Source organism: Oryzias latipes, chromosome 13 (assembly GCF_053564925.1).
Source record: "Oryzias latipes strain Hd-rR chromosome 13, Olatipes_Hd-rR_3.1".
Lineage (NCBI taxonomy): Eukaryota > Metazoa > Chordata > Actinopteri > Beloniformes > Adrianichthyidae > Oryzias > Oryzias latipes.
This window is the reverse complement of record NC_136249.1, coordinates 14,898,179-14,924,976: the sequence shown is the minus strand read 5'-3', so window position 1 is coordinate 14,924,976 and position 26,798 is coordinate 14,898,179. Positions and strand designations below refer to the sequence as shown.

The following is a 26,798-nucleotide window of genomic DNA, read 5'->3' as shown; positions in this document are numbered from 1 at the left end:
AGAAAGAAACAATACCTTTATGTAAGTTTGTTTACGACGACGAGAGCAAAAGACATCAAACAAAAGCATAAAACCACTGGTTGAGACCAAAGGCTGAATATCTGCACAGAATCTCTAAATATATTAATCTTAACTTCTTTTTCTCCTTTTATCACTGAAATAAATATTCCTAAAAATATAAAGCAATCAAAAGTAGACGCTGAGAGAGGTACATTTCTCAATTTTTGGTAGGAAACTGTAATTTTATAACATAACAATGCAGGGACACATAAAGAAGCCCTCTAACCTGTGTTAGGAGAATCATCAGAGTTGGTGTCCACTCGGGTGTAGTGCTCCAATTTACTGTTAAGCTCAAGTTCCAGCTGATGCAGATGTTGTTGTTTTAAAGCTTTCTCCACATCTTCAGTGAACTGGATCTGCTCAGCTAAACACAAAATCTACACAAAGCAGTTTAAATACGATCAAATATCTCTATGACATTTCTGCAACACAAAATATCACCAAGTATTTGTCTCTAGTATCTAGTTTAAATGTCATTTTAGACTTGATTTAGGGCAAAACTAACTCATTAGTTACAGGGCAGAAAATAACTTATTTTTACAAATCTAACCAAGATAAATTTTACTACTGTTGTTCTATTTCTTTTTTTCACTTATTTGCTTATAAAACACATTTCATTTCTATATTTTTTAACTCGTCTTAAACCTTTTTTTCCTGTGGTATTTCTTACTGTTTTTATAAAATTCAAATAGGATAGTAAACAAATTTGAATCATTTATCAAAAAAATGCCGAACATACAAAAAGAAGGTCTGGTTCACCTGAGACGGATAGCGCAAGGGGTCGACGTTTCCTTTTTTCACCGCCATCAGACACTCATACAGCAGATGTTTCAGGGTCTCCTTCATTTGCACAGACAGCTCTCCTAACCACACCTTTAGCACAACAAATACCGTTTAACCGTCCCCTCTAAATAAAAAGCTTTAAACTCCCAAACTTCTAGTTCACCTCAACAAGGCTGGAGATGCGGACAGCAGTTCTGAGCGGTACCACTTCTCCTTCCAGAGAACACATGGCCACAATGTGCTGGCATTGTTCATCAAACACAACACTATGGATACCTGAGCAGGTGAAACACAAAACAATCATACGCAATAATATTTGTATTGTCGTATAGCATTTGCATTAGAAAAAGAAAATCGAATGGGATAAATGTCTCTGACCGGCAAAGAGTTTCTTCAGATGTGACTGGATGACACTTGGGTTGGTTGCCTGTCCCAGAATCTCCAGAAGATCATCGTCTCCAATGAAATAGAAACGTGGGAATGCAGATCGTTTCTCCTGCCACACAAATACAATTTAGGAAATACATATTCTGCTTTTAACCTTGTTTTAAAACAGGGGTTTGCAACCATCAACACTTTAGGAGCCAATCGGGTGTGTTCTTCACAGACACAAACCCAGGAGGAGCCTCTAAGATCTAACTCACCCTTTAAAAAAGACAACACTGCTTTGTCTTTATGTTGTTGTGACTTTTATTATAAGTATGATGAATTATTGCTTTTTTGGCATAGATAAAATCATAGAAAGAGAAAATAGCATTTTTGTAATAAATAATAATAATAACAAACAAGTAATAAATAATATTGTTTTTGTAACTTCTAGAGACACAAATAAGTTTCTTTTTAAGTAAGACACAGTGAAACAGAGGATCATTCTACTGCAGCAATTTTACTCCAATGAAAAAATGTAAACAGCACAACTTAAAAAATAGGTTTTTAAATTGTGTTTATTGTGGTGGGACATTATAATTGTCTCTACTTACTGCTGCTCTTCACCTGATAATAAACAGGACTTCCTTGGTTTATGATCCATCAGAGAAAGTATATGAAGTTTGTAAAAATATATATTTTCCCCTTTGGATAACAATAATGTCGTTCAGCATAAAATAATATGCTTTTATTTTTTTTCTAAAAATAAACATAGCTTACAAAAAAAAAACCTTTTACTAATATCTTGCTGAGTTTTTAAAAATTGGCAAACTCTGTTAAAGCACACAATTTCTGTCACCTGAGGTTTAGAGAAAATCCAACTGTTTATGCAACTGGTTCAAGAGCCAAGCCATAAAATGTATACCGGTAAATATATCTAGGTACAATTGAATAAGTGCTCACCAAGTTACCCAAGTTTTGTTTTTTGTTTTTTTTATTTTTTTTTCTTCAGCCAGAGATCCTAAATGACAGAGTTGCAGACTCCTGGTTTAAGACTTGAAATCGTGTTCGTACCTCTAAGAACTCATTGAGGGACTTTTGGCAGCGCTGCAGCTGATCCAGTATGGCCACAAGGGAGCTTTTGATGCCAGCTCTGGAGCTAAGGGAAACCACTCGCGTGTCTCTCTGGATATCAGACATTATAGACCTGTAACATACATGAAGAAAATCCCTATTTTACTGTGCAGAACACTGTAGAATTCATGTGCCACATGTGACTCGAGTGATAACCCTAAAAAACATGATTTAATGAATACTAGCAAACTTTTTTATTAAATGCAAGTAAAGAGAACATTTTTTTAATAAATGTCCAAATGAACAAATTAAGAATGTGATTCAGAGATAAAGGGAGAGACATTTTTTCATGTAAGCACATGTTTCTGGGGTGTGGGTTTGTGTGTTTTTTAAAGCCATCATGAATGAATCAGAAATTCAGTATAATAACAGGCAAAATTTCATCAAAACAACAGTTTTATCTGATTTTTGCTTCATGACATGATAGAAAATTTTAGTTTAAGACCAATATCTACACCTTTGTAAGTTAGCCAACATTGTCTTAGATAAGATAAGACAAAGATACTTTATTGATTGTTTTGTTTTTTTAGTTAAAGTGTTTCCGTAGTAACAAAAGGTCCCGCACAAGAAAAAAAAACAATTCTTTACTAATGGGCAGCATGTCCTTAAATCAAGAGTCAACCTGCGATAGGCTTGTGGAAAAGAGAACCTCCTTGTATCGCTGCAAAGAGTTTATGTCCGACTTCCTCTCTGCATTCATTTTAAATCCGTTTCACGTTACATTTCTGGCTGGAGTGGCGAACTGCAGAACTGACAATGGTTTCGTAATTTACTCCCACGCCTGTGCGACTTTGCTGATTGGATCCACTGACTGACGGTTTCTCATGTGATGTTGCCTCAGGGCGTGAAGATCACAGACATCCAGCAGAGTCCTCCAGGAACACGGCAACAGCTAATATTCTCAGCTCCCCGATGATTAAAAAGTGTTAATAAAAAGAAGGTGATGTAAGATGGCGTTAAACTTGCTTCGCTTCCAACTTTGCGCTGCTGGCAGCTCATCACGTGACATTTGATCCAATTTGTTTGTTTGTTTTGGGAAGAACAATCATTCTAGTTTTTGTCTGTGAAATAAAGGTTCAAACAGAAATAGCAAACAGCAGATTCAAGTTCTTATAGCTATTAAGTAACTTCAAAGCTTTTTTTGAAGAACAAATTAATTGAAAAACCAATGTAGATGTTTTTTTTCCCCCCCAACTGTGGATGAGGTAATAATGAAAAAAATGTCAAAGGAGGACCTGAAGTCTTCATCAACCCGTTTGAAGCGGGCCTCCTCCCGAGGCAAAGCTCCTCGTCCAAAGATGGGCTCCAGGTAAACCCAGCGCCTCTGGATGGCATTCAGGTTAAGCAAATACTCGTCTAGGTCTGACAGGCGGACCTCCCAAAGACTGACCTGGACACATAGACCAAGTGTTAGTACCACAGAAACACGGACAGGCTCCAAAAATTGATCATAAAATCTAACAAATGCAAACAAAAAACCATTTCATTAAGCTGACAAAGGAAAATACATCTGGCACCAAAAATAACACCTCCAGATCTTCAGATTCTTTCAACATTTGAGCCTGACCTTGTCCTGGAAGCTGCGGTAATAAGGCGAGTCCTTGAGAGACTGCAGCAAGCAGCGGTTATCTCCAACCTGCATAGATAAGCAGAATTTTGAGAGGAGAGTGTGTTATTCCTTAAAGACCCAACCGGATGAAAATTGTGTTTTTAACATGTTCTTGTGGCTTTTTTCTAAATGATGTAGAACATATATAAAGAAAATAAGGCTTAAATTGCATTTCATAGTATTTCTATATTGATATTATGGTGAATCAGGAGCAGATGAAAAAATGTCTCTTGAAAAAGCAGGACATACGCTCCCTGCTCTGCTCCATGCTGATGCATTCACTTGTAGACGATTGGATTCATGTACATCTTTGTTTTCCTCGTCTGATCTGGCATCTGGCTCAAAAGTGTACGGCTGGATAGCTCCAATAATGCTTGTTTTTGTGTTGTACCGCTAACGTTAGGTTTGGGGTGTGAGGGGCTGTAAGCTAGCAGGGGGCCATGTAAACAGATGGGATGTGGGGGTGGGGTTGCTCCGCCCCAATGATCCTGCTCACAACCACCCACAACTACTGCCACTATGGATAAACCACCGGTATGTCCTGTCAACTATTTAATTATTCAACTATTAAAAAAAAAAATTTTTTTCATAAGCAAACATTGAGTTCAGCGTCTTACATTTGGGTTCTACTTAAACCCCTAAACACAAGTTGGCAGTGCACAGCTAGCTTCTTTCAGCAGCTCTCCACCAAAACAACCTTTCTGGAAAGCATTATACAAGGAATATTAATTAATAATATTCATATTAATAATTATAATACAAGCAAGCTCAATGGCAAAAATAAGACAGGGCAATAAACAGCTACGCACTGCCAATTATCAGATACCCTGCAGGAATAATAAGATGGCCAAAGGAAGAGTTACAAACCACGGATGTTAAGACACGAAAGCTCCTCACCGTGCATGGAGGGTTCCATCCCAAATCCAGCACCCTGAGACTGTATGCTAGCCGCAAGGAAGGAGGCAGAGGACTAGTGAGTGTAGAAGCCACTATCCAGGATGAAACATCCAAGATTCATGAATACATCAAGCTCAAGGCCCCAACTGACAGTGTGCTCAGTGAATGTCACAGACAATGGAGAGCAGAGGATACAGTGCTGGAGGACAGATCCTCATGGGAGGACAAACCCCTGCATGGGATGTACCACCGGACCATAACTGAAGTGGCTGATATCAAGAAGTCCTACCAATGGCTAGAAAGGGCTGGCCTACAGGACAGTACTGAAGCGCTCATCCTGGCAGATCAGGAACAAGCCCTGAGCACCAGAGCCATAGAGGCTCAGATCTACCACACCAGACAAGACCCAAGGTGTAGGCTGTGCAAAGAGGCGCCTGAAACAATCCAGCACATAACTGCAGGGTGTAAGATGCTGGCAGGGAAATATTTTTTAAACAATCTGATCCTTCAATAAAAGTAGGCAGTGTAACGTCGAATGTTTGAAGCATTTGACTGACAGATTCTCCCGCGCCAGCTTTCAGTGGAAGGGGTGTGGTCTTCTAACATGCACACTCCTGATTGGTGAGAGTAGTTCCTATAGGAATGAAGACTCAGACCAACTCAGACCAATCACTGCTTACTGGTGTCATCTGGTTCCAACATGGCGGCGTCCATTCCACACAAAAATGGCAGCTAAATTAGCTTCATTTCATTGGAGCCAGAACTAAGTCATTTTCTATGGATGACGTCAAACTCACTCGCTCCAGTTCTCAGAACAAAATGTCACCAGTTGTTTTTTTCAAACAGCAAATATGATGTCACGAAGAAAAAGCCTGATAAATTCTGGTCCTGTTGGACCTCAGTGCTGCCTTTGACACTATCGACCACGGTATTTTACTCCATAGATTAGAGCAGGACATAGGGATCAGAGGATCTGCTCTCCAGTGGTTTAAATCCTATCTGTCTGATAGGTATCAGTTCGTTAATGTAAATGGCCATTCCTCTCAGTGCACTCGAGTCAACTATGGAGTCCCACAGGGCTCAGTCTTGGGACCGATCCTGTTTACGCTTTATATGTTACCCCTAGGAAACATAATCAGGAAACACAGCATTAATTTTCATTGTTATGCCGACGATACGCAGTTGTATTTATCCATGAAGCCTGACCAGAATGACCAGATAGAGAAACTGAACGCCTGCATCAGTGACATCAAGACCTGGATGACAATTAATTACCTCCTCTTGAACCCAGAAAAAACTGAGGTCATTATACTTGGTCCTAAAAACCTCAGAGATGCTCTGTCTGCTCAGATAGTCTCCCTGGATGGTATAAGTATAGTCCCCAATTCCACAGTTAGAAACCTTGGGGTTTTACTTGACCAGGATTTATCATTTAAGGCTCACATATCTCAGGCATGTAGAACTGCCTTTTTTCACCTGCGAAATATTGCTAAGATCAGAAATATACTTTCTAAGAGTGATGCTGAAAAACTCATCCATGCATTTGTTACGTCGAGGCTGGATTACTGTAACTCCTTGTTAGCAGCGTGTCCTAAGAGTTCCTTAAGAAGTCTCCAGCTTGTTCAGAACGCAGCTGCTAGATTGTTAGCTGGAACCAGCAGAAGAGATCACATCACTCCTGTGTTAGTTTCGCTCCATTGGCTCCCAGTTGATTCTAGAATTAAGTTCAAGATCCTCCTGTTAACCTATAAGGCCTTACATGGAATGGCCCCGTCCTATATTAAGGACCTCATAGTCCCTTACCAACCAATCAGAACACTTCGCTCGCAAAATGCAGGACTGCTTGTGGTTCCTAGAATTAGTAAAAGTACGGTTGGAGGTAGAGCGTTTAGCCACCAAGCCCCTGTCTTATGGAATAAACTCCCAGCTCATGTAAGAGAGGCCGACTCAGTTTCTACATTCAAAGCTAGACTGAAAACATTCCTCTTTGGACAGGCTTATTGTCAGACTAGCTAGTATTCAGAGATTATTTAACTTAATGTTAGTTTGTTTAAATTAAACTTAATAATAACTATTTCTTTTAAAAGGCTGCTAGAAGTTGAAGCTGGGGTAACTATGGTGCACTGGGGTTCTGTCCTCTTTCCTTTTTTACTTCTACCCTTCCTCTCCTCTATTCTTGATCATAATTTATCATTTAGTTCTCCATGCCTCTGTTTGGTGCAGTGCGATTCATGTATTGTCCCTCTTTTCCTCTCCCCTCCTGGGGAGTGGGAGTGCTTCCAGACTCCAGTTGTTTCATCCGTGCTCCAGTTCCTGACCGTTTACCTCGCCTTTGCTCCTGCTCCTACACCTGGCTGTGGATCCTGCCTCTGGCTCATCTCTGGCTCGTCTCTGCTCTGTACCTGACCGAGTATGTAGTTGTAGATTTAGATAAGTTAATTCTTCTCTAAGATTTCTGGTAAATCGCCTGTCCGTCCTGGGGGAGGATCCCTCCTTCATGTGGGCACCCCTGAGGTTTCTTCGTTTTTTCCGGAATCCGGTTTTTTTGGGAGTTTTTCCTTACCGCGAAGGGGGGTCTAAGGGCAGGGATGCCAGTATAGCTTAGTCAGTTTGTTAGTTCATTTTAGTATTTTTCTATTGAACTCTTTGTATTCGTGATCCTTTTGATTTCATGTTTTACTTCGAAGCCCATCGAGACGACTGTTGTTGTGATTTTGGGCTATACAAATAAAATTGAATTGAATTGAATTGAATTGATAAATATGAACATTTTACGAAGACAACTTATAAATTAGTTGTGTTCTGATGATGAAAACTTGGATGATTTATAAAAAAATGTACTCAAATTTTTCAATTGTCCAATTGTCTTTATTTGGCCAATCTAGTGTCCATCAATGCACACTAGTTTATTACAGAGAATTCTTGGAAAATTCCAGGGCACTAGATTTTGGAATGGTTCATTCGGATACCCCGAAAAAATGGCATACGCCATATTAAATGAAGGAAATCTGATACAACCCCAGCTAATTTTTCCAGTGGGTTTGAGTTGCTTTACCTGGCTGACTACATCCCTCCAGTCTTTGATGAGGCTAATCGTACGCCCGCTGCTGTCTGTGTACTCAGTGAGGGTGAAGGAGGCTGCAGCTCCCCACAAATCCAGCTCCCGAAGGGCTTCTCTGATTGTCACTTCCGCCTGAGCGCGGCTATTCAGGTCCTACAAAAGAAATAAACAGAGACACATACTGTACATCGTTTCTGTGGCACTAAAGATAACATATTTTAGCTGTTAGCACTAGCATAGCAACAACTTGACGTGAAGTTTAAGCTCACACCCTCCAAACTTATTATTATCTTTTTGAATCAGATTATTATTTTAACATTACAGGATTTGTTTAACATAACAAAATCTAAGCTTGAATTATTGATCATCAGAAGCTCTTAAGATGCTGTGTTGACAGTGAAATAATCTCCTATCCTGATCAGCAGTGTTGTCCATATCAGTCATTGTGCGGCACTCAATTTTACCAGACTTTCTTGCAGGCTGAGTGGTTGTCAACGTAAACGTGTGGGTTTGGACAAACCTTGAGTTCCTTTGCCTTCTCTACAATTGTATCTGCCACTGCAAGGAGGTCGCTGAACGTAAGCCTCTCTAAGGTTGTCCCCCGTGGGAGACCCAGCATGCGAAACATGTCCAACCAATGGTCTTGAGACAGGTGCTCCCCACGCACATACTTCAGCACGGGCACCATGTTCTGGACCAAACATGAGAGCAGTGAGATTAGAAAAAACAAACACGATTAAACTCATTGATTGTATCTGAGACCTGGACCGAGTGAAAGTGGCATCACCCATAGAAAGCTGTTCACTTTCAGCCCCAACCAAATAAAGTCAGTTTAGTCACCATTTTTTTCTAAATATGGACACCGCCATGTTTGAGCCAGACGACGTCAGAAAGCAGGGATTGGTCGAACTGGACTGAGACCAATGTTTCAATGGCAACCACTCTAACCAATCAGAAGTGAGCTTGTTGGAAGACCACACCCTACCACTTGAAAGCGAACGTTAGATTTTTTGAAGGTGAATTTTACAGTTTTTATGTGTTTTATACGTATTAAATAAGTATTTTAGTCTGCTGTCATTGGCTACACAAAATCTTTCAACCAAACCTTTTAAACTTCGGACATGGGGGCGAGCAGACAACACAATTTTTTTACAGAGGCATCTAATTGGTCAGTTTATAGCTTGAACAACTTGAACAACAGAAAAAACATGGGGGGAAAAACTGGACTATCAAGACGATGTTAAAAAAGTAGCAGAGTAAGAATGGTTATTCTGAAAAATAGAATGACTGAGTAATAGTTTTTTATTTCTCTGTAGAAGCCTATGGGATTTTGGCTTCTTGGAGCCAGAGGGTACTTCCTGTTTTAAATGCCAGAGGGGAGGAGCCACTCAGTCCAGTTCTCATATACAGTCATCAAAAGAGCGACTTAAAAAAACACTGAAATATGAAAGGTTTCTTTGAAGTTGAATGGGCAGCTCTCACATAAACATTGCATAAACATAAAATTTCCTGAGTACAACGGAGTTTTACAAACATTCTTTTTTTTTAATTACAACTTTAATGTCGTGAATTTACAAGAAAAAAGTCATTACTGTTAAATTACAAGAATAAAGTTGTATATTTATTACATTAAAAATCATAGGCCAAAATTATAACTTTGTTTATCGTAAATTTAGGTGTTTTAAAGTAATAAATTTATGACTTTAAAAGTCGTAAATGTACCACTTTAAAACACGTAAATTTACGAGAAAGAAAGTCATAAATTTACTACTTTAAATCTCGTAAATTTACATGAAAAACTTGCACATTTATTAGAGTTAAAGTCGTAAATTTACAACTTTAAATCTCGTAAATCTACTATTTTCTTCTCGTAAATTTACTACTTTAAATATAATTTTACTTCTTTTTTTATTTTGGTGACTCTAAAACATACCTGGGAATGACGTGATCCTACAACAAAAAATTGCTGTAACTTATTTAACGGCTTCTGATTTATCCTTTGTCAATAAAACAAAACATATTTTTACTAAACACAAGTAGTCTGGAATAGATATGAAGTTTCATAACTTTCCTTGAGTTTAAAACTGTCATGTTGTGTCTAAAAGTCCATCACTGTCTAGCATTTTAACAATTTATGGAATTTTTGCTGGCAACTCTCATCCAGTGTGTTTGTCAAACCTTCAGATGTGCTGGAGGCACTAAACTAATCTCTGATAAGTGCTAATAAGCTATAAAAAAGAAACCCATCTGTGATGAGAGATTTAGGCTCATTCAAGTTCTAAAAAAGACAAAAAAATGCAGCCATTTCATTAGAATAAAAGCTGCAGTAAAGGGAAACTGCCACACATAGCGACTTATTTATAAATAGTATGTGTGGCTACTACTACAAATGAGCAACAGGACAAACTACCCGTATTTGAGATTAATCACAAATATGGCAAAATAAAATAAAGTAAACAGAAGAGTGATAACTTGAAATGTTCTAAATACCTTATATTTATCCACTTCTCCTTGAAGTTTAACAGACATGGAAGTCGGTTGCTTTAGTTTCCTTAATCTGTCCTGCCATGTCAGCAGAAACTCTTCAAAAACGTAAGTCTTACTCCTGTATATCCAAAAAATAAAGAAAAAGGCGCGTTTATTTACAACAGAAGAAACAATTTCTTCAAAAATAAATCAAATCCCAACAAGTCCAGGACCTGAATGTGATCCAGTCCTCATGGGCCTTATCAGTGAAGCCCTGCTGCCACTCCTCATACAAACTCCACGTTTGACTCAGCTCCTCCATGTCCACCTTTATCTCTTCCGCCATGGAGAAGTCTGGAGGGTCGAGATCAAAGTATGTGCAGTCCTCACTGCAGACAAAAGAAAAATAAATGTTCAAAAATACTAGGATAAGCTTTTAAACAGGTAGTTATTAGTAAAAGTTGAAGTATCCTATTATGACACCATAAAAACTAAATATTTTTCTTTGTACATGATGATGGTCATCAGTAACACTAAAGTTACTCCCATAAATATTTGGCCCACATACAGAAGATGACAGCACACTTACAGCAGTTTGCTGCGCACAAGCTCCAGCTCCTGGAACTCCTGCTGTTTGTCCCTGATGGTTTGAAGACATGCCAGCAGGGCAGCATGATCCCCTCCCTCAAGGTTCTCATCTTTGGGTTTAAGCTGATCCCAGCGAAGTTGAAAACGCTCTAGATCTGCCCTGTAGGTGCTGATCCGTCCTGCTGCATGACTCCGCATGACCTCCACCTGAGAAGGAAGCAAAGCATGAATGAATCTGAGCAGCTCCGCATACCTGGGAGAGAACAATGAAAAGGGGGAGACGGTTGGTGGGGGACGATCTGAGCTGGCGTCACCTGTTCTTTAATCATCAGCTGGTGGCTCTCCATGACCAGCTCCAGTTTGTCCCACTTGGACCTCAATGAGGACAGGGAGTCAAAACCCGCCCCCGCCACAGCACGGAGCAGGCGGTTCTTCTCTTCAGCACACTGGAACTGCGGCAGCATCTGTACACACATCATGTTAAGCTTCTTTTCATGACAATTCCATAAAAAAAACTTTGATATGTCCCACAAACATCAAGAAAAAGTCCTTTCACAAAACCATCTTATTAGGAAGCCAAAAGAAAGCTACTGGAAATGATTTATCCAAGTCTTACCAATAGGGAAATGACAAAAGACACCATGTATAAACTCATAAACCTTGTCTTGTAAAGCTGCTAACTATTACAGATCTTACTTCAGGCTTGCGAGAGAGTATCTGGTTATATTTGCTATTGGCTGCTCCGATCTCCTCCAGGTTGTCTGGACGAGTGGACAAGGCCTCCATAGATTCAGACACAAAACTGTCTATGGCTTGCAAGTGACCTGAAAGGAACACGACATGAAGCATTTAAAACGTGAAAAGGGAAATTGAAAGGAAAAATGTCACAGAGAGGAAAAGGAAAATAAAACAGTCTAAAATGTATTTATCCTACAGAGGAGACATGTTTAATTAAAAAAAAGGAAACTAAATGAAAGTTAGGCAAGAGTGTTTGTACAGGAGCAAAATATCCCAAAACAAGCTGGTAAATTGAAGTGAAGTTACCCTGTATAGACTTCCTGAGTGACAGGAGCAGCATGTCGAACAGCCTTTGGATCAAATCATCAATTGTGCTTTTGACTGGCTCACAATTGACTGTAATGCAGTCGACCTTCTCCTGGCTATTTGAAAAATAAAATACTAAAAGTTAAGGAGCAGTCAACATTTACAGTTTCTATGTGTGTCTTTTTTTCTTGAATGGTCAGCTTTGTCGTACAGGCTTGCCAATTTTTGGCACTCAGACTGCACGTATCCTCCCATAAGGACAGTTGTGACTACAGCCTAAGCTGCTCAAACTAAGCCGGTCTTTCTGTTTACCTGGGCAGGCGTTCTGACTCTTTCCCTCTGGCTTTTAGGGCTTTGAAATTTCTCTCCCAGTCCTGAACTGACGTCAGATTCTTCTCCACCAACTTCTCTAAATCCACCTGGCCCAGCACCACCCACTCCTACAACACAATAGCAAACATTATCACAGCCAGACATCATTTTCCACGAGTTCAAATTTATGATAAAAATAACTATGATGAAGATTAACTAAAGGGGGAAAAAAAGAGAAGCATCACATCAGCCAAGGCTTTAGAAATGCATGATTTAGACAAAAAGGAAAAGGACATGTTCATTCTGCGACTTGATTTCACAGAATTTTAGAGGGGAATATGAAAACAAAGACTGGTTAAAGTGGACTCTTTAAAAAGAAAGAAGTGGATTACTGTTATATCATAAGATGAAGTCAAAGAGTTTACCGCAAGAAAATAACAAATGGTAATAATATTTCTAAAAGTAAGCATTTAACTACTGTATGAGACTGGACTACAAAGGATGTCAATGCTTTCAGTAAAGACCAGAATCCTTTCTTTGTAAAAAAAAAACAAAAACAGGGTTTTCTGAAAAGACTCATTTTGAGAGGATCTTGTGTTTTCGAGCACCTTGAACTTGTGGTGTATGGCCTGCAGTCGGCTAAAGAGGTCCTCGGCTTTGCTGAAAATGGTGAGGAACCCTGAGGCATTTTTGTCGATCATTATGGTGAAGATAAGCTCCTCCCCCTGGACACTGACGCCTTTGAACTGGTTGGGGATTGAGATGAAACGCTTCATTTCTCTAAAGTAGCGCACTCGGACCTCCTCGAAAGGTGGACGGAACTGTAAACGACCCTGCCTGTGAAGACATAAAGATCCATCAAAACAAGGCTGGTTTTTATCTCATCCACTTAATTTAGAAATAGTAGAAAATGAAACATGCAAGCAAATGGAGACAGAAGATCACAAGATCTTGGGTTAAAAATGGGTTAAAAAAGGAAGCAGCTCTGTTGGTGGTTTAAATTGAGGAGAAAAATTACATTAAAAAAACCAAACCCTCTGAAAAAAAGTTACAAAAATGCAGCAATGGAAAGTTAAAATCACTGACTTGAAAATGAGGTCGATTTGTATTTCAGGCAAGTTTTTGTTCAGGGCTTCCAATCCAGTCTGGTACTGGTGTTCCAGAGCCTTGTACAGCTGATGGTTCCAGTGCAGACGCCACGCCCGCATGTCATCCGACCTGAAACCCTGCAGACAAACACATGCAAAGTCCTGTGACTGGTGGAGATCAACACGGGTGGAATTTCCAGAGTAAAATTTTCAGAGGCTTTTCCCAACTGAATCAATCAAAAACATTTACCGGATCAAACTAATGGATCTGTACAAGTGTCAGTGGTTGTTTTTGAAGCTTATAGGTGAATTCTGACTCAGCTCTGTTTGTTTAGGCTCTTAAAAAATCCATGATTTAAACCAATAGTGTTCTGAAAGATATCTGCATATAGAGATCTCCTACACAACTACTTATGACCATCTAATCTCTGGATATTTTTAGATGTTTCTTAAAGTATTTTTTTTATTTTTAAACAAATAACAGATCTAAAATAAGCACTGCAATTTTACATCCATAATCAAAACCTGCTAAATCCCTTTTGGATCCCTATGGGTGTTGCTGGAGCCTATCCCAGCTACTAGTAAGTGAAGGCAGGATAAACCTGGACAGGTTGCCAGTCTGTTGCAGGGACACACGATCAAACCTAGGGATAATCTAGAGTCACTGGGTAACCTATGTAGCAGTGATTGAACTGTGGAAGGATACCACAGCGCCCAGACCAGGGGCTGTCAGGCGAGGGTGGTAACCACTGGCACCACTGTACAGATCGCAATTTTACAATTACCGGTAGTTTTATTTGTGATTTTGTTCACAGACAACTAGTAATCACAAATGTCTACATTCAAAGAAGTGGAAATATTTCCTCCTTTTGCTATTCATTCATCTTCTTCCGTTTTGTCCCTTACGGGGTCACGGGGCTGCTGGAGCCTATCCCGGCCACTTACGGGCGAAGCCAGGGGACACCCTGGACTGTCGCAGGGCCACAATCACACACCCATTCATTCTCACAATGGACAATTTAGAGTTGCCGATTGACCTATGGAGCATGTTTTTGGACGGTGGGGGGCAGCCGGAGGCCCCAGAGAAAACCCACACATACACGGGGAGACATGCAAACTCCACACAGAAAGGTCCCCCATTAGTGTTCTGCTTCAGGTCCCCCAGCCGGGACCTAAACCGGGGGCCTTCTTGCTGTGAGGCTGGAGCGCTTACCACTGTGCCACCGTTCTTTTGTTAAATGTATTTATATACTTAAACTACTTTGAGTAGTCCCCCTCACCAAGAGCAATCCCATTTTTAGACACAATCAGATCGTCTTTTAGTATTTTCAATTTTGTCTGCTTCTTTACAAATACTTTACTTTACTTTACAAATACTGCTTCTTTACAAATACTGTCCTTCATTGCATTATTGAGGGTTTGAAATATGGCCTCTAATGGCCACCATTTATGCACCTTCTAAACTGTCCTATATGTTCTTTTATTACCCTATTTAGTTAACCCCCTAACACTCCTAAAGACAAATTGTCAGCTTGTTTACAGCACCAAGGCATGATGGGACAGTGACTTAATTATCTATTGGAAAGTTGTCTGCTAAAGATATAAACGGCAATGTGTAATACACCTCTATGAATCGATGTCTGTTAGACATTTGATACAAATCTATAGACGTAAACATCAGACGATCCATGATTTAGATGTGTGCATGCCCAGTGGGTATGTGTTTTTATAATGTAAGCTTTAAAATAAGGTTATGTTAACAAAGGTGCAGGACAAGAAGATGTCGCTCTGTGGTACCTGAGCTTCAAGAGTGGCAAAGCCTGTGCGTAGCTCCTGAAGGCCATCCTTCCACCGCTGCTGATGCCTCAGAAGATCAACATTCATCAGACTAACAACCTGGGAGAAAGTTTCCAGAGGACAAATAAGATCAAAGCACAAAGTAAAGTCTCTAACACACTGCAGAGCGGCAGAAAAAAACACCTTGTCGATGAAGTCGGTGTGCCATTTTCGTAACTTCCTGTTTTCAGTGGACAGTTTCTCCGCAGCTGACTGCAGCTTGGCGATGTAACCCTCTAACTCTTTGGGGTTATCCCAGGTGATCTGCAGTTTACCGCCTGATTCCTTTGACAGGGATCGAGGGTTCTAGTAAAGAAAAGAGCACCAAAAGCATCACCACTGCTCCCTTCAGTCCTGTACTGTTCATTCATGTATATCAAAGAAAGTTTCACTCCTAGCTATGTTAAATAATCGGTCCATTGAGATCTTTCTTATTTGAAAATATTTAAGTTCCACTACAAACATTTTGTACTGTAAAACTGTTCGCAGTGGTCTTTTATGACGATCATATAGTTTTTAGCGAAAATGCAAAAACATGTTGTTTTCTTAGACATAGTTTCTGCAGAGCGGCAGGAGATAATCATAAATTCTTCTCTGAGTTGTGTGACGGCACTATTGGTGCAGAGCAACCTCACCCCCACTTCCTCTCCCTGTTCCTGAGAGCTCTCTTTTTACACTCTCCCATTAACTTACAGCCCCCAACCTTACATTACCGGTGCATAAAAAAAAAAACAGCAAGGAATTTGGATATATCCGGCCGTACAGTTTTGAGCCAGATACAAACTCCTTATTTTTCTACTTCGCCTGATTACCAACAGTTGTAATGAAAAAATACAAATTTTAACATATTTTTTATATATGTCCCCCATCATAAAAAATGCCACAAGAACTTGAAAAAAACCAACAACGGCTGTTTCGTTGGAATGGGTCTTTCAATTATTAGAAAGAAGCATTTTTACTTCACTTAGGTCACATGGAGGCACACTAGTTGTAAATAGAAGGTAAATTTCTTGATTTTTGGTAGGATTTTTTTGTGAGGTACCTTGATGACCCGTTCAAAAGCGAGAGCAAGACTGAGCATCATGGGTCTCTGAGAAGGAATCATCTGTTGGTCAATGGTGTTGTAGAAATTGGCCACCTGAAACACAACAGCAGTGGTTTATTCATGCATTAATCCACAACTTTTAAGGTTTCTTATAACATTACTTCTCACCTGTTTTAGAATAATGGCTTCTCTGTAGAACTTGTCAGCTGTATTAGCCGCCTGTTGGATCTTTGCTGGGACGGGAAAGCCTAAAGCGGAAAGCTGCCTGACCTCCCTGAGCAGACTGACCAGCCTGTCCGAGTAGTGGATCTTCAACCGACCATCTGCGTGGTCCAGGTCCATCACACGGCTGCTGGCCTGAAGACTACACGGGGAAGGAACCACAACCGTAGATTTTAAAATCACATTTGACCAGAATGTATTCATCTCAGTCGGAAACAGAAGTTACAATTTACCAAAGAATTACAACATCTCAGCATCACTCTAAGGAGAAACCACATTTCATGACTCTAAAGTGTATGTCTCTGTGTTCCACTGCAATAAACGCTGAACACAGCATCTCTGTGACCCCGAAAGTGATTGAGCGGGATTCAAAAATGAATGAATGGATGGAGGAAATATGTCTTTATTTTTCTTTGCTCTAGTTATGTGCTTTGCAGGGGTTTCAAACCTGATTCCAGACTTTGGATCAGCCAGTCCAGAGAGAATATCTCTTGACCAGTCCTCAAACTGCTCCTGTTCGTATGCCTTCAGGACTTCCGACAGGTCATCACAGAAATGCACAAAAGTCTTAAATCCAGACAGATCCGAGAGCAGAGCCTTTGCTATGCGGACAGAATCCTCCACCTGGAGTTATCATGAAAACACATGAACACAAGAGAAATACAAACATATTAATGACATTGCATCTGCAACTAAATGATGTGATGTCAACATTTTCTTAGCCTTAATCACATAGACCTGTACAGGGGGGTTGACCCGTAAGAGTTTTGCGGTTATTGAGTTGTCCGGGTTTGTGGAAGGTTGTAGGGAGAAGTGGCTGCAGCCTAATTGGACCCATTGACTGTATATGAGAACTGGAATGAGTGTGACGTCACCCATAGAAAATGGTTTACTTCCAGCTCCAATGAAATAAAGTTAATTCAGTCGCCATTTGTCTGCTACAAGGACACCGCCATTTTAGAGCAAGTTGACACCAGTAATGAGTAATTGGTGCAAGTCTGTCTGAGTCAACATTTCTAGGGCAACCACGCTCGCCAATCAGGAGTGAGCTTGTTGGAAGGCCACACCCCTCTCAACCACTTGAAAGCAGTCTATGAAGGATCTGTCAATCAAACGTTTTGAACGTGGGCCAGCTGACACCATTTACTTTTATTGAGGCATCAAATTGGTCATCATCATAACTTGATTATAATTTAGATTGCACTACAGAAAAAAACATGGTAAAAAAATGAAGATCAAGAACATGTTAAAAAAGGCAACAGAGCAAGAATATTTTAAGAATTACACTGACAAAAATAATGACAGAGTAATAGCTGTTCATTTTTTTATGGAAGTCTATGGGATTTTGGCTTCTTGGAGCCAGCAGGTACATCCTCTTTGAAATACCAGGGGGGAGGGGCCACTCAGGGCAGTTCTCATGAGTCAATGAGGGGAGGGGAGCACAGGTGTGTCTTGCAGTTCCGTTGAAGCTCGTATGGCCACCTCAAAGGACATTATGAAAATGGAGCAAAAAAGCATTGTTGTGGATGTGGTTTTTGTAGTATTTGTAAAGCTAATATAAGTCATATGCACTTATAATGTACGGGTAATGCTGTTGTACGGTGTCCCTACGCCACACTCTAGTCATAAGTAAGGTAGGAGTACTGGCTCTTTACTGACCACACATGAATGCTGCACGTGTGGGGTGTGCCTGTGTGTGTAAGCGTCTGTAGGATTTCCACTAAAACTAAACTCGCATTATTAAATGTCCTAATTTCTAAAAGTCCAGCTGCTTACAAGGAGCGCACACTCCCATGTGAACAGCACTAACAGGCTCCTTGCACAGTTCACTGGGTCACTCACCTGCATCTCACCTACTTCACCCTTACTCATTCTTGCGCATTGTATAAATGTGCACTACAACCTGCTGCCTGCAGCATGACTGCAGAATTATTTTTTTATTATTTTCACTCTACAGCTCCACCAAATGGTTGATATTTCCTGCAGGCCACCAGACAGATTTTCCCATTTTTTGCCCGCAGACAGCCCATATCCATTTGTGAGGGAAGTTGGGACAAATGCCACTAATTTTCTCAGGAATTAATATTGTCTGGGGTCCAGCCACATGTACTCCCAGTTACCTTGTGTGTGAGCTGCCGCACCCAAACTACTTTGTTCACAACTTCAGGGAGGTTCCTGCCACTGAGGGGGCCAGACTTGTCGCCAGGACCACCATGGCAACAATTCTCAAAGTTACTCTTCAAGCCTGAAGCAGAGAGGTAAAAAAAAGAAGGTAAGTACCTCAGTGTAAACACATCACTTTAACATTTATAACTCAACTTGTCGTAATCGTCAGCTGGGAAAGTTATCCAGAAAAACCCTTCTGTACATTGTTCTGCTTTTCAAGGGCTGCATTAAAAACTGCTTCATTTCTGGTCAAATAAGTGTGTGAAGTGAGTTTCCTTTTTTTATTTTGTCATCCACACTTGACAATAAAAATGAACACAGTTGCAAACATTTGTACCCTTGTTGTAGTCCAGGAGTCTGGCTAGAAGCATCTCTCTTTCCGTCTGCAGTTCTTTGTTAATAGTTGGTCGTCTGATCAACTCCTTGTGTTTCTGGAACACCTGTAACAGCTGGAAAACACGCACACACGATTTCACTGATGCCTAGACATCTGGTTCCAAACCGTAGCGGAGGTGACGTGTTTCACTACCTGCTGTGGGTTGTCCTGCACGTCAGCAATGTAGGCCTTTAGTCTCCCAGCAACCTCCTGCTCTGACGGAGTTATCAGCCGCTCAAACTGAGCCACTGCTGCTTTCCACAGAGGCTGTGGGGGAGAAAAAAAAACAGTTTTAGGAACAGAAAGAACCTCAGGGAATAGCAACCATTAACTTAATCAAGGCTTGTAAAGTGGGTATAAGTTCCAAGGAATAGACAACAAAGGGGTAGAGGTTTTTCTCCTACTATCAGAAAAGCAGAAGAATGAGGACAACTTGCATCTGCAGCATTTGCTTATGACGCTCTTTCAGCCACAGTCACTGCATAAAGCTTGAGGACACTTGTTTATGATTCATGGGAGCTTCATTTTACTTTCAACAACAGTCTGTCAAAGGAAAAGTTATTTTTTTTGGAGAGCAACCAACGTGATTTCTATTTTTAGGCTTTCTTAAAGAAGATGGGTTTTAACAAACACCTACTTACTCTAGCATCCAGACATGAGTGTTACAGTACAAAACAGATTTTTGTGGTTTCAACAGCTTCAAGAAGAAAACAAAGCTCATTACGAAAATAAAGGTTTTTGCATTTGTCTTAAAATTGCTCAGAGAATATTTCAGAATAACTAAAAATCTATGGATACGGTTTTTGGACTTGGTTGTAATTGTAACTGATTTAACACAAACATGCATGTGGAGTCCAAACCACCCACCTCAGTGTACGGATTGTAATGCAAAGGGTTGAGTCCGATAAAAGGTTCAAAAACACGATCTGAGGTGAGAGCTTGCTGTTTCCCTCCTGGCACTAAACACAAAAGTTTTTCATGAACAACGCGCAGAGTCACCACCTGGAAAGAGAAAAGAAAACTGTTTATTTAGGTTTTACGTATTTGAACAACTTTGTTCTAAAGTGTTAAATTTCAGTTGATTTCTAATGTAGTCAATTAAAATGATGTGGTGTGGAAAAAAAAGCCCTAAATCCATATTATTCTGAATGGTGCACACAACAAAATAACCATTCACGGCAAACTATTTGATCCTTGTCTTAAGACATTCAAGATATTTTACCAGGTTCAAAGTTGATTTACATTCTCTTTGCTCTACATCTTTCCCAGCTTTTATCAAATATCAGCAGTTAAGAATGTTTTGTCTCATTAAGAACTAGGATCTAGAAATTATTTTTAAAATAGGTCAAAATCCTTTTGCTCCATACTATTGACAATAGAAAAACTTGATTTAAGACTTAAAAAATCCAATTACGCTGCAATTGTTGGTTTAGTTTTTTAAAATACAGGGTTGTGTCAGGAAGGGCATCAGGTGTAAAAATCTCTGCCAAACCACCTGTGCAACTCTGTGAAAGCTGATTCGCTGCGACGACGGCTGAGGGGATGTGTCAAAAGGTCAACAACAGAATAAATGATACTTTTACTGGTAATCATACTTTTTTTTTGTTCCTGTCTTCCTGTTGTAAAAGCAACATTAAGGCAAGGCCTTTCAACCATCGCAGTGACACAAGAAGCCATCAAGTCTCACCTCATTGAGTCTTTTCAGGAGGCAGTCAAGGCTCTGTGGGCAGTGCTTGCTTCCCTTCCATGGATGAGGAGAGTATTTTTTCCACGCCTGGTGACAGAGGACGTTTTGGTCACTGAGAGACGGGAAATCGTCCGCTCAGGTGACGCTGAACAGCAACAGATTCCAACATTTTGTACCTGTCCGGTCAAAAACTCGCATCCTGTCACCCAATGCTCACAGATGGAGATTGCCATCCTGAGGTTGTCTCTCACTGAAGCAAACGGCTCCTCAAAAACCTTGGAGTCACTCAGTTTCCGCTGAACGTATCTTCCCAGGGCGCCACCTTGTGCAAAAAAACAAGAATTAAAGGTGACATGGCATAAACATTAATGTTGCAGGTAGAGAAGTACAAATTTAAATGCTAAAGAATTCATTTATTCATCTTCCAAATCCACTTTGTCCTTTTCGGGGTCACGGGGCTGCTGGAGCCTATCCCAGCCACTCGTGAACGAAGGCAAGGGACACCCTGGACAGGTCATCAGTCTGTTGCACGGCCACAATCACACACCCATTCACAGTCACACTCACACCTATGGACAATTTAGATTAACCAATTAACCTATGAAGTTTGTTTTTGGACGGTGGGAGGAAGCCGGAGACCCTGGAGAGAACCCACGCATGCACAGGGAGACCATGCAAACTCCACACAGAAAGGTCCCCCATTGGTGTTCTGTTTCAGGTCCCGTAGCCGGGACTTTAACCACTGCACCCCCGTGGATGCAAGAAGTTACTTAAGAAAACCCAAATAACTAGTAATTTTTCTATTTCTTAGAAGTTTGTCATATTTGAAAAACATTTCACTAAATGGCTTTATTATTTTGTTATTACTGCTCTTCAAACGGAGCTTTTCTTTGGAAACAGCCTGAGTTTCAGTTCCACAAACATCTGCATCTCAAACCACAGAAGTACGGCACACTCGACGTCTTTTGCCTAAAAACTCCATCAGCAAACATTTGATTTCAATTCCTGATTGTGCTTCTGGCAGGTTCCCACCAATGACATCCATGAGTCGGACCATGCGAGCTTCTGGGTAAGGCTGGAACTCTGTCTGCCTCCAGACATCGTCCAGAGTTTCTCTACTCTGTTCCACCAGCTCCACAACATCTGACAGAGACAAGGCATCGAGACCCTCATACTCCTGGAGGAACACAGAGTCAGAAATAGAAAGCATTGAGTCATGTTTTATTCTTGTCTGCTTCCTCTTCCTTCATAGCGTTGTGAAATATCAGTTTCTAATTTGGCTTTTTTCTTTCCAATGCACCACAACTTTCCAATGTTAGAGTTTCATACCAAACAATCTTTTAGTGTGAAACGCCTTGATTTGTTCACTGTGGATTTATTGATTAGACAACAACAAATTATAAACTTTTTGATTGTGGTTATAACTCCTACCTTTTGTATGGTTTTGAACTGCTCAGTGAAATATGTGGCTCTTTCTCTCACGCTGTTCTTCTGTGCAGACTCTAAAACTTCCCTCCAGAACTGGAACTCATCAGTGGGGGTCAGAATTCCTGCAGAAGGGGCGATGTTATTTCAGTTAAATCCTGTTTTACAATAGTATTTGAGCTTGTTAGTTTTTATTCCATGGTGCGAAAAAATGTATGCTTTAAAAAAATAACTAGAAATTATTGGTTATTTATAAGAATCAAGATGGTTGTCACAAATTCTTCACTGTAGAAATGTGAAAACCAGCTAAAACATTTGAATGCTTTTATCAGATTTGCAAAATTACCAGTTATAAATAAATAAACTAACATCCATTATTTTAATTAATTTTAGATTGATGATCTCAGTTTCCATAAAAATGAATAAATCTTTCTTATCATTATGCATAATTGTTTTAAAAAGCAAACATTTATGAAAAATATTTACAATTACAGTCTGCATTTTTTAATATGCAACTTTAATGGAAAGTTTCCTCTGAGGCTTCAAAGGCTACTATTTTGTCATGCCCCCTCTATTTTATGGACATACACACACATGTTCACACAGTATATGCCATGGGCAGCTGTGGAGCCTTTTACCATTCACCTCATCGACGCTAGGAAACACCTAAAGAGGAGAACAAAACACTTCAGCTATGTTTATCCACTACTAGCTTGTTACAGTCAGATCAAGGAGCAACAAACTTCAACTGTGCTTAATTCCTTCCAATTATGGTGCATAACTTTCTATTTTTGTTAAAAAAAACTAAAAGATTTGTGTTTTTCTGCATAGATTAGCGTGTTTAAAAATAACATGAAGTCTAGATTTCAAAAGGGCTTTAAATTAGGTTTTTCATGATTTTATTTAAAAGGGACAGATAAGGAGTTCTGTTTGTCTTTAATTCAATTTTCATTTAAATGTCGAAATGTTTTCCTCAAACACAAACTTTGTTGTCACAGCTGAATAATAGTGTTGATAACATCTGAAAATATGAATTTTTGATTTTTCTCACAGCAAATGTGCCGTCACCTGTCCTAACAAGCAGTTCTGGTCATGAAGCTCATTATAAAGGATTCAAACGTCCATGCAGGGAGAGCAACAACATAAAATCATGATAGAAATAATCTGAAGTATTCGTAACACAAAACAAAGTGTCTTTTTCTTAATTTTCTTTTTCGTTTTGGTCTTTTGCAGCATAGAATTTGCTCCATTCCGGTTGATTCTCTGGAACAACGTTTAAATTCTGTTCTACCTTCATTCTGAGCGTTAAACAGATGCTGGGACCTTGGCTCTCTACTAAAGTTATCTTCCTGCTGGGTCTCTAGTCTTCACATTCAGTCACATCAGTGAGTCAGTATGAAAAGAGCTCAATTCAGGTTAAAAACGTAATTTTCTACTGGAAAAATGCTAAAAGAAAATGAAAAGAACTTATTAGAGCTGTTTGTTTTTATATTTTAATTGAATGAAAGTCCATAATTTTTGGGTTTGCAGTGATGGTTTAAATTGATATGTTGGAAATCAATTCAACTTCAAGTTTTATTTGTTGCATCTGTCTGCATACATACATACATACATACATACATACATACATACATACATACATACATACATACATACATACATACATACATACATACATACATACATACATACATACATACATACATACATACATACATACATACATACATACATACATACATACATACATACATACATACATACATACATACATACATACATACATACATACATACATACATACATACATACATACATACATACATACATACATACATACATACATACATACATACATACATACATACATACATACATACATACATACATACATACATACATACATACATACATACATACATACATACATACATACATACATACATACATACATACATACATACATACATACATACATACATACATACATACATACATACATACATACATACATACATACATACATACATACATACATACATACATACATACATACATACATACATACATACATACATACATACATACATACATACATACATACTACAATATATAGTGAAACATGATGACTCTCCAATAAAGTTCTGTTGAAAAACTGTTTGTCTAGAGTTGTGAAGCTGCAGTAGTTTTAATAAATCTTAATATTTTCACACTTTTACAAAAGAGTTATTGTAACACTGCCAATTGTTGCTTGTTTTTAAATGTGTCTAAAAAATAATTCAACATGTTTATAATGTATATAGATGCAGGCCACTGACTGTTAAATTCACATGTTAATCATGTCCAGGTGATTTTATTTTAAATTACAGCATACTTGATGGACCCCCCCCAGCAAATATACCTGTTAATCCTGATTGGCAGACACTACCAAACGTTATTACTTTCACACAAACGTTCACCGGCCCCCAAGGGCCTCCACGAGCCCCAACAGGCCCAGGGGAGCCTGTATGTAATGAAAAAAACCGACATACCCAGAACCTCTTCCTCCATAAAGCCCTCTTTCACGGACGACTTTGCTCCAGAGCTGCGAACCACTGAGCCCAGGCCCAGCTCCAGTTCACTAAGCAGGCCTGCCAACTTCGGGTCAAACGCTGAACGCCAGCGCTCATCCTTGGGAGAAGAAAAGAGGTTTTAGACAAGCCAAAGAAAAGGGAAAAAACTCAGGCATTTATTTTCTAAAATCTTTTTTTCTATATTCGTTGATTAATCAATTTGATTATTATAACATTTTTTATCCATAAAATTTAGAATGTTTCCAGGAAAAAAGTCTTCTTTATCCCCACATTTATTGGCTAATATGCAAGCAGAAACATAATGTAACACATCTGCAAAATAAAATCAAAAATTAAGGAAGAACACCAAATACCTGAACAAAAGTCAAACTTTAGGGACTTCCCCAGAAATGTGACATCAGCAGTGATGTTAAGATGTTTTAACTGAATTAAAAAATTACCTTTAGCAGCACAGGAGCAAAAACTTGCTTGACAGCTTGATAGAGAGTGTTGATGGGAGACTCCAGCATGGAAGAAATCAGGAGGTTCTGATGAAGGTTCTCCTCTGTGATCACTGTGGGACGCAGCTTGAAGAACACCAGAACATTCTCTCTGCTTTCCCCAAGAGCCTCGATCTTTTCAGAAAAATGTAAAGACAAATCATACTTGACAGGTTTGATCAAAAAAACAAATGATTATTCATCTGTGGTCCTTCTCATCTTCTTCATCTGCTTATAATTGTTAGATGAAAATACTGATAAACTTAGCTCTCTTCTTTTCTAATTGGCTGGGTTTCCCTTTTTTTCTTTTCTTACTGTGTTACCTTATTTGACAGCTGAAGATCATTTCCACGTCGTCTGATAGACAAGACAAATTCATTCTCATCATCCAAAAAGTTGTTCAGCTCTGCTTCATCATTCAGGGTGGATGCAGGCTTTACTGCAAAGAAATTTCCAGTTGTGTTTAGGAGAAACCTCTTGCGAGCATCTTCAGAAGCAAGAGGCATCCTCCAGCTGGAAGAAGGAACAGACACAACAAAAATGATGTTTGGGGGATCACTCAGCCAACAGTAAAACACTTAAATTTTATTTTATTAAGTATACTTGAGTATAATTATAGCACTATTGACCGTGTACATGTAGTGTAGGAAGGTAAAGGCTTAGGCTAGGATAGATACGAAGACTATCGCTGGTAGTAGTAGTAATGCTGCCTATTGTTGTAGCTAACCTAACTGCCCGCACAATTGAAAATGCACAGAAACGCATCGAATCAGGAAGCAATTTAAGTTTAACAAAGATCGCCATGCTAAAATGAGGATTATTGTCATGCTAGGAAAGTTACCAGACCAACAAACGATTAGCTTCCTTAGCTAGTTTAGTCTTCGCTAAGCAAAACTAATAAGGATATAGCAACAATTCAATTTAGCATACACCTAAATAAAAATATACGGAAATATTTGTTTCACACCTTTTCAATCACCAAATGCGGCAGACTCGCAGTTTTACTCAACTTAGACCGTGCGGCAATGCTTTTGCGATTGCGCTATCGAATGCTAACGTTATAACATAGCAACTACGTTAGGTTGGGTCACGTGACACGCGTAGCTGGGATTCTGCTACGGATCCTGCGTAGGTCTGCGTAGTGAAGTCTCCTTTTTTCCCCCTCAACTTTATTGAATACAGTAAAAGTATACAACAAGAGCACAAATGCAGAACACAGAATAACATAGAATGACAAGGACAGACAACCAGGGGGTTTCATAACATAAATACATGAAGAAATTAACAAATACCAATAGTCTTCAGAGCTTTTCTGTTGGCGAAGTGTGATTTTGTTTTACATCTGAGGAAATTATGAAAATATGGTGTTTTACGAAAAAATGTACATCTATGAATATAGAATTCCGCCGGGAAGAATCAATAAATTTATTCTAAAAAGGATCTTATCATGCTTTTTTGAGGACAAAAAAAAAAAAAGCAGGGGATTTTCCCATTGAATTTCTTTTTATACTTCATATCGATCGACCACTGCATCAATCATATCTCACCCCTACTGTAAGAGGTAGGTGGTACATCAGGTTT

General features: G+C 39.4%; 1 protein-coding gene across 2 annotated transcripts in view; it reads right to left on the bottom strand.

Moving 5' to 3' along the window:
* dync2h1 (dynein cytoplasmic 2 heavy chain 1) overlaps positions 1-26,319 on the bottom strand; it is a 145,043-nt gene extending 118,724 nt beyond the window's left edge. For both annotated transcript variants that reach the window (XM_078929482.1, XM_078929483.1), the window contains exons 1-35: positions 26,185-26,319; positions 25,541-25,730; positions 25,179-25,352; positions 24,697-24,835; positions 22,172-22,290; positions 21,773-21,917; positions 20,917-21,062; positions 20,741-20,827; positions 19,921-20,055; positions 19,207-19,320; positions 19,015-19,126; positions 18,632-18,756; positions 16,960-17,135; positions 16,458-16,653; positions 16,287-16,382; positions 15,389-15,550; positions 15,206-15,304; positions 13,407-13,546; positions 12,929-13,157; positions 12,321-12,448; positions 12,009-12,124; positions 11,661-11,788; positions 11,279-11,428; positions 10,966-11,171; positions 10,610-10,765; positions 10,401-10,515; positions 8,431-8,601; positions 7,905-8,063; positions 3,911-3,979; positions 3,579-3,733; positions 2,284-2,416; positions 1,222-1,339; positions 1,007-1,119; positions 820-933; positions 287-437 (exon numbers count right to left, since the gene is read on the bottom strand). In XM_078929482.1, the coding sequence (XP_078785608.1) occupies positions 287-437; positions 820-933; positions 1,007-1,119; positions 1,222-1,339; positions 2,284-2,416; positions 3,579-3,733; positions 3,911-3,979; positions 7,905-8,063; positions 8,431-8,601; positions 10,401-10,515; positions 10,610-10,765; positions 10,966-11,171; positions 11,279-11,428; positions 11,661-11,788; positions 12,009-12,124; positions 12,321-12,448; positions 12,929-13,157; positions 13,407-13,546; positions 15,206-15,304; positions 15,389-15,550; positions 16,287-16,382; positions 16,458-16,653; positions 16,960-17,135; positions 18,632-18,756; positions 19,015-19,126; positions 19,207-19,320; positions 19,921-20,055; positions 20,741-20,827; positions 20,917-21,062; positions 21,773-21,917; positions 22,172-22,290; positions 24,697-24,835; positions 25,179-25,352; positions 25,541-25,723 (4,759 nt within the window). In that variant the 5' untranslated portion in view covers positions 25,724-25,730; positions 26,185-26,319. The remainder of the gene's footprint in view (positions 1-286; positions 438-819; positions 934-1,006; positions 1,120-1,221; positions 1,340-2,283; positions 2,417-3,578; positions 3,734-3,910; positions 3,980-7,904; positions 8,064-8,430; positions 8,602-10,400; positions 10,516-10,609; positions 10,766-10,965; positions 11,172-11,278; positions 11,429-11,660; positions 11,789-12,008; positions 12,125-12,320; positions 12,449-12,928; positions 13,158-13,406; positions 13,547-15,205; positions 15,305-15,388; positions 15,551-16,286; positions 16,383-16,457; positions 16,654-16,959; positions 17,136-18,631; positions 18,757-19,014; positions 19,127-19,206; positions 19,321-19,920; positions 20,056-20,740; positions 20,828-20,916; positions 21,063-21,772; positions 21,918-22,171; positions 22,291-24,696; positions 24,836-25,178; positions 25,353-25,540; positions 25,731-26,184) is intronic.
* Positions 26,320-26,798: the final 479 nt, after the last annotated feature.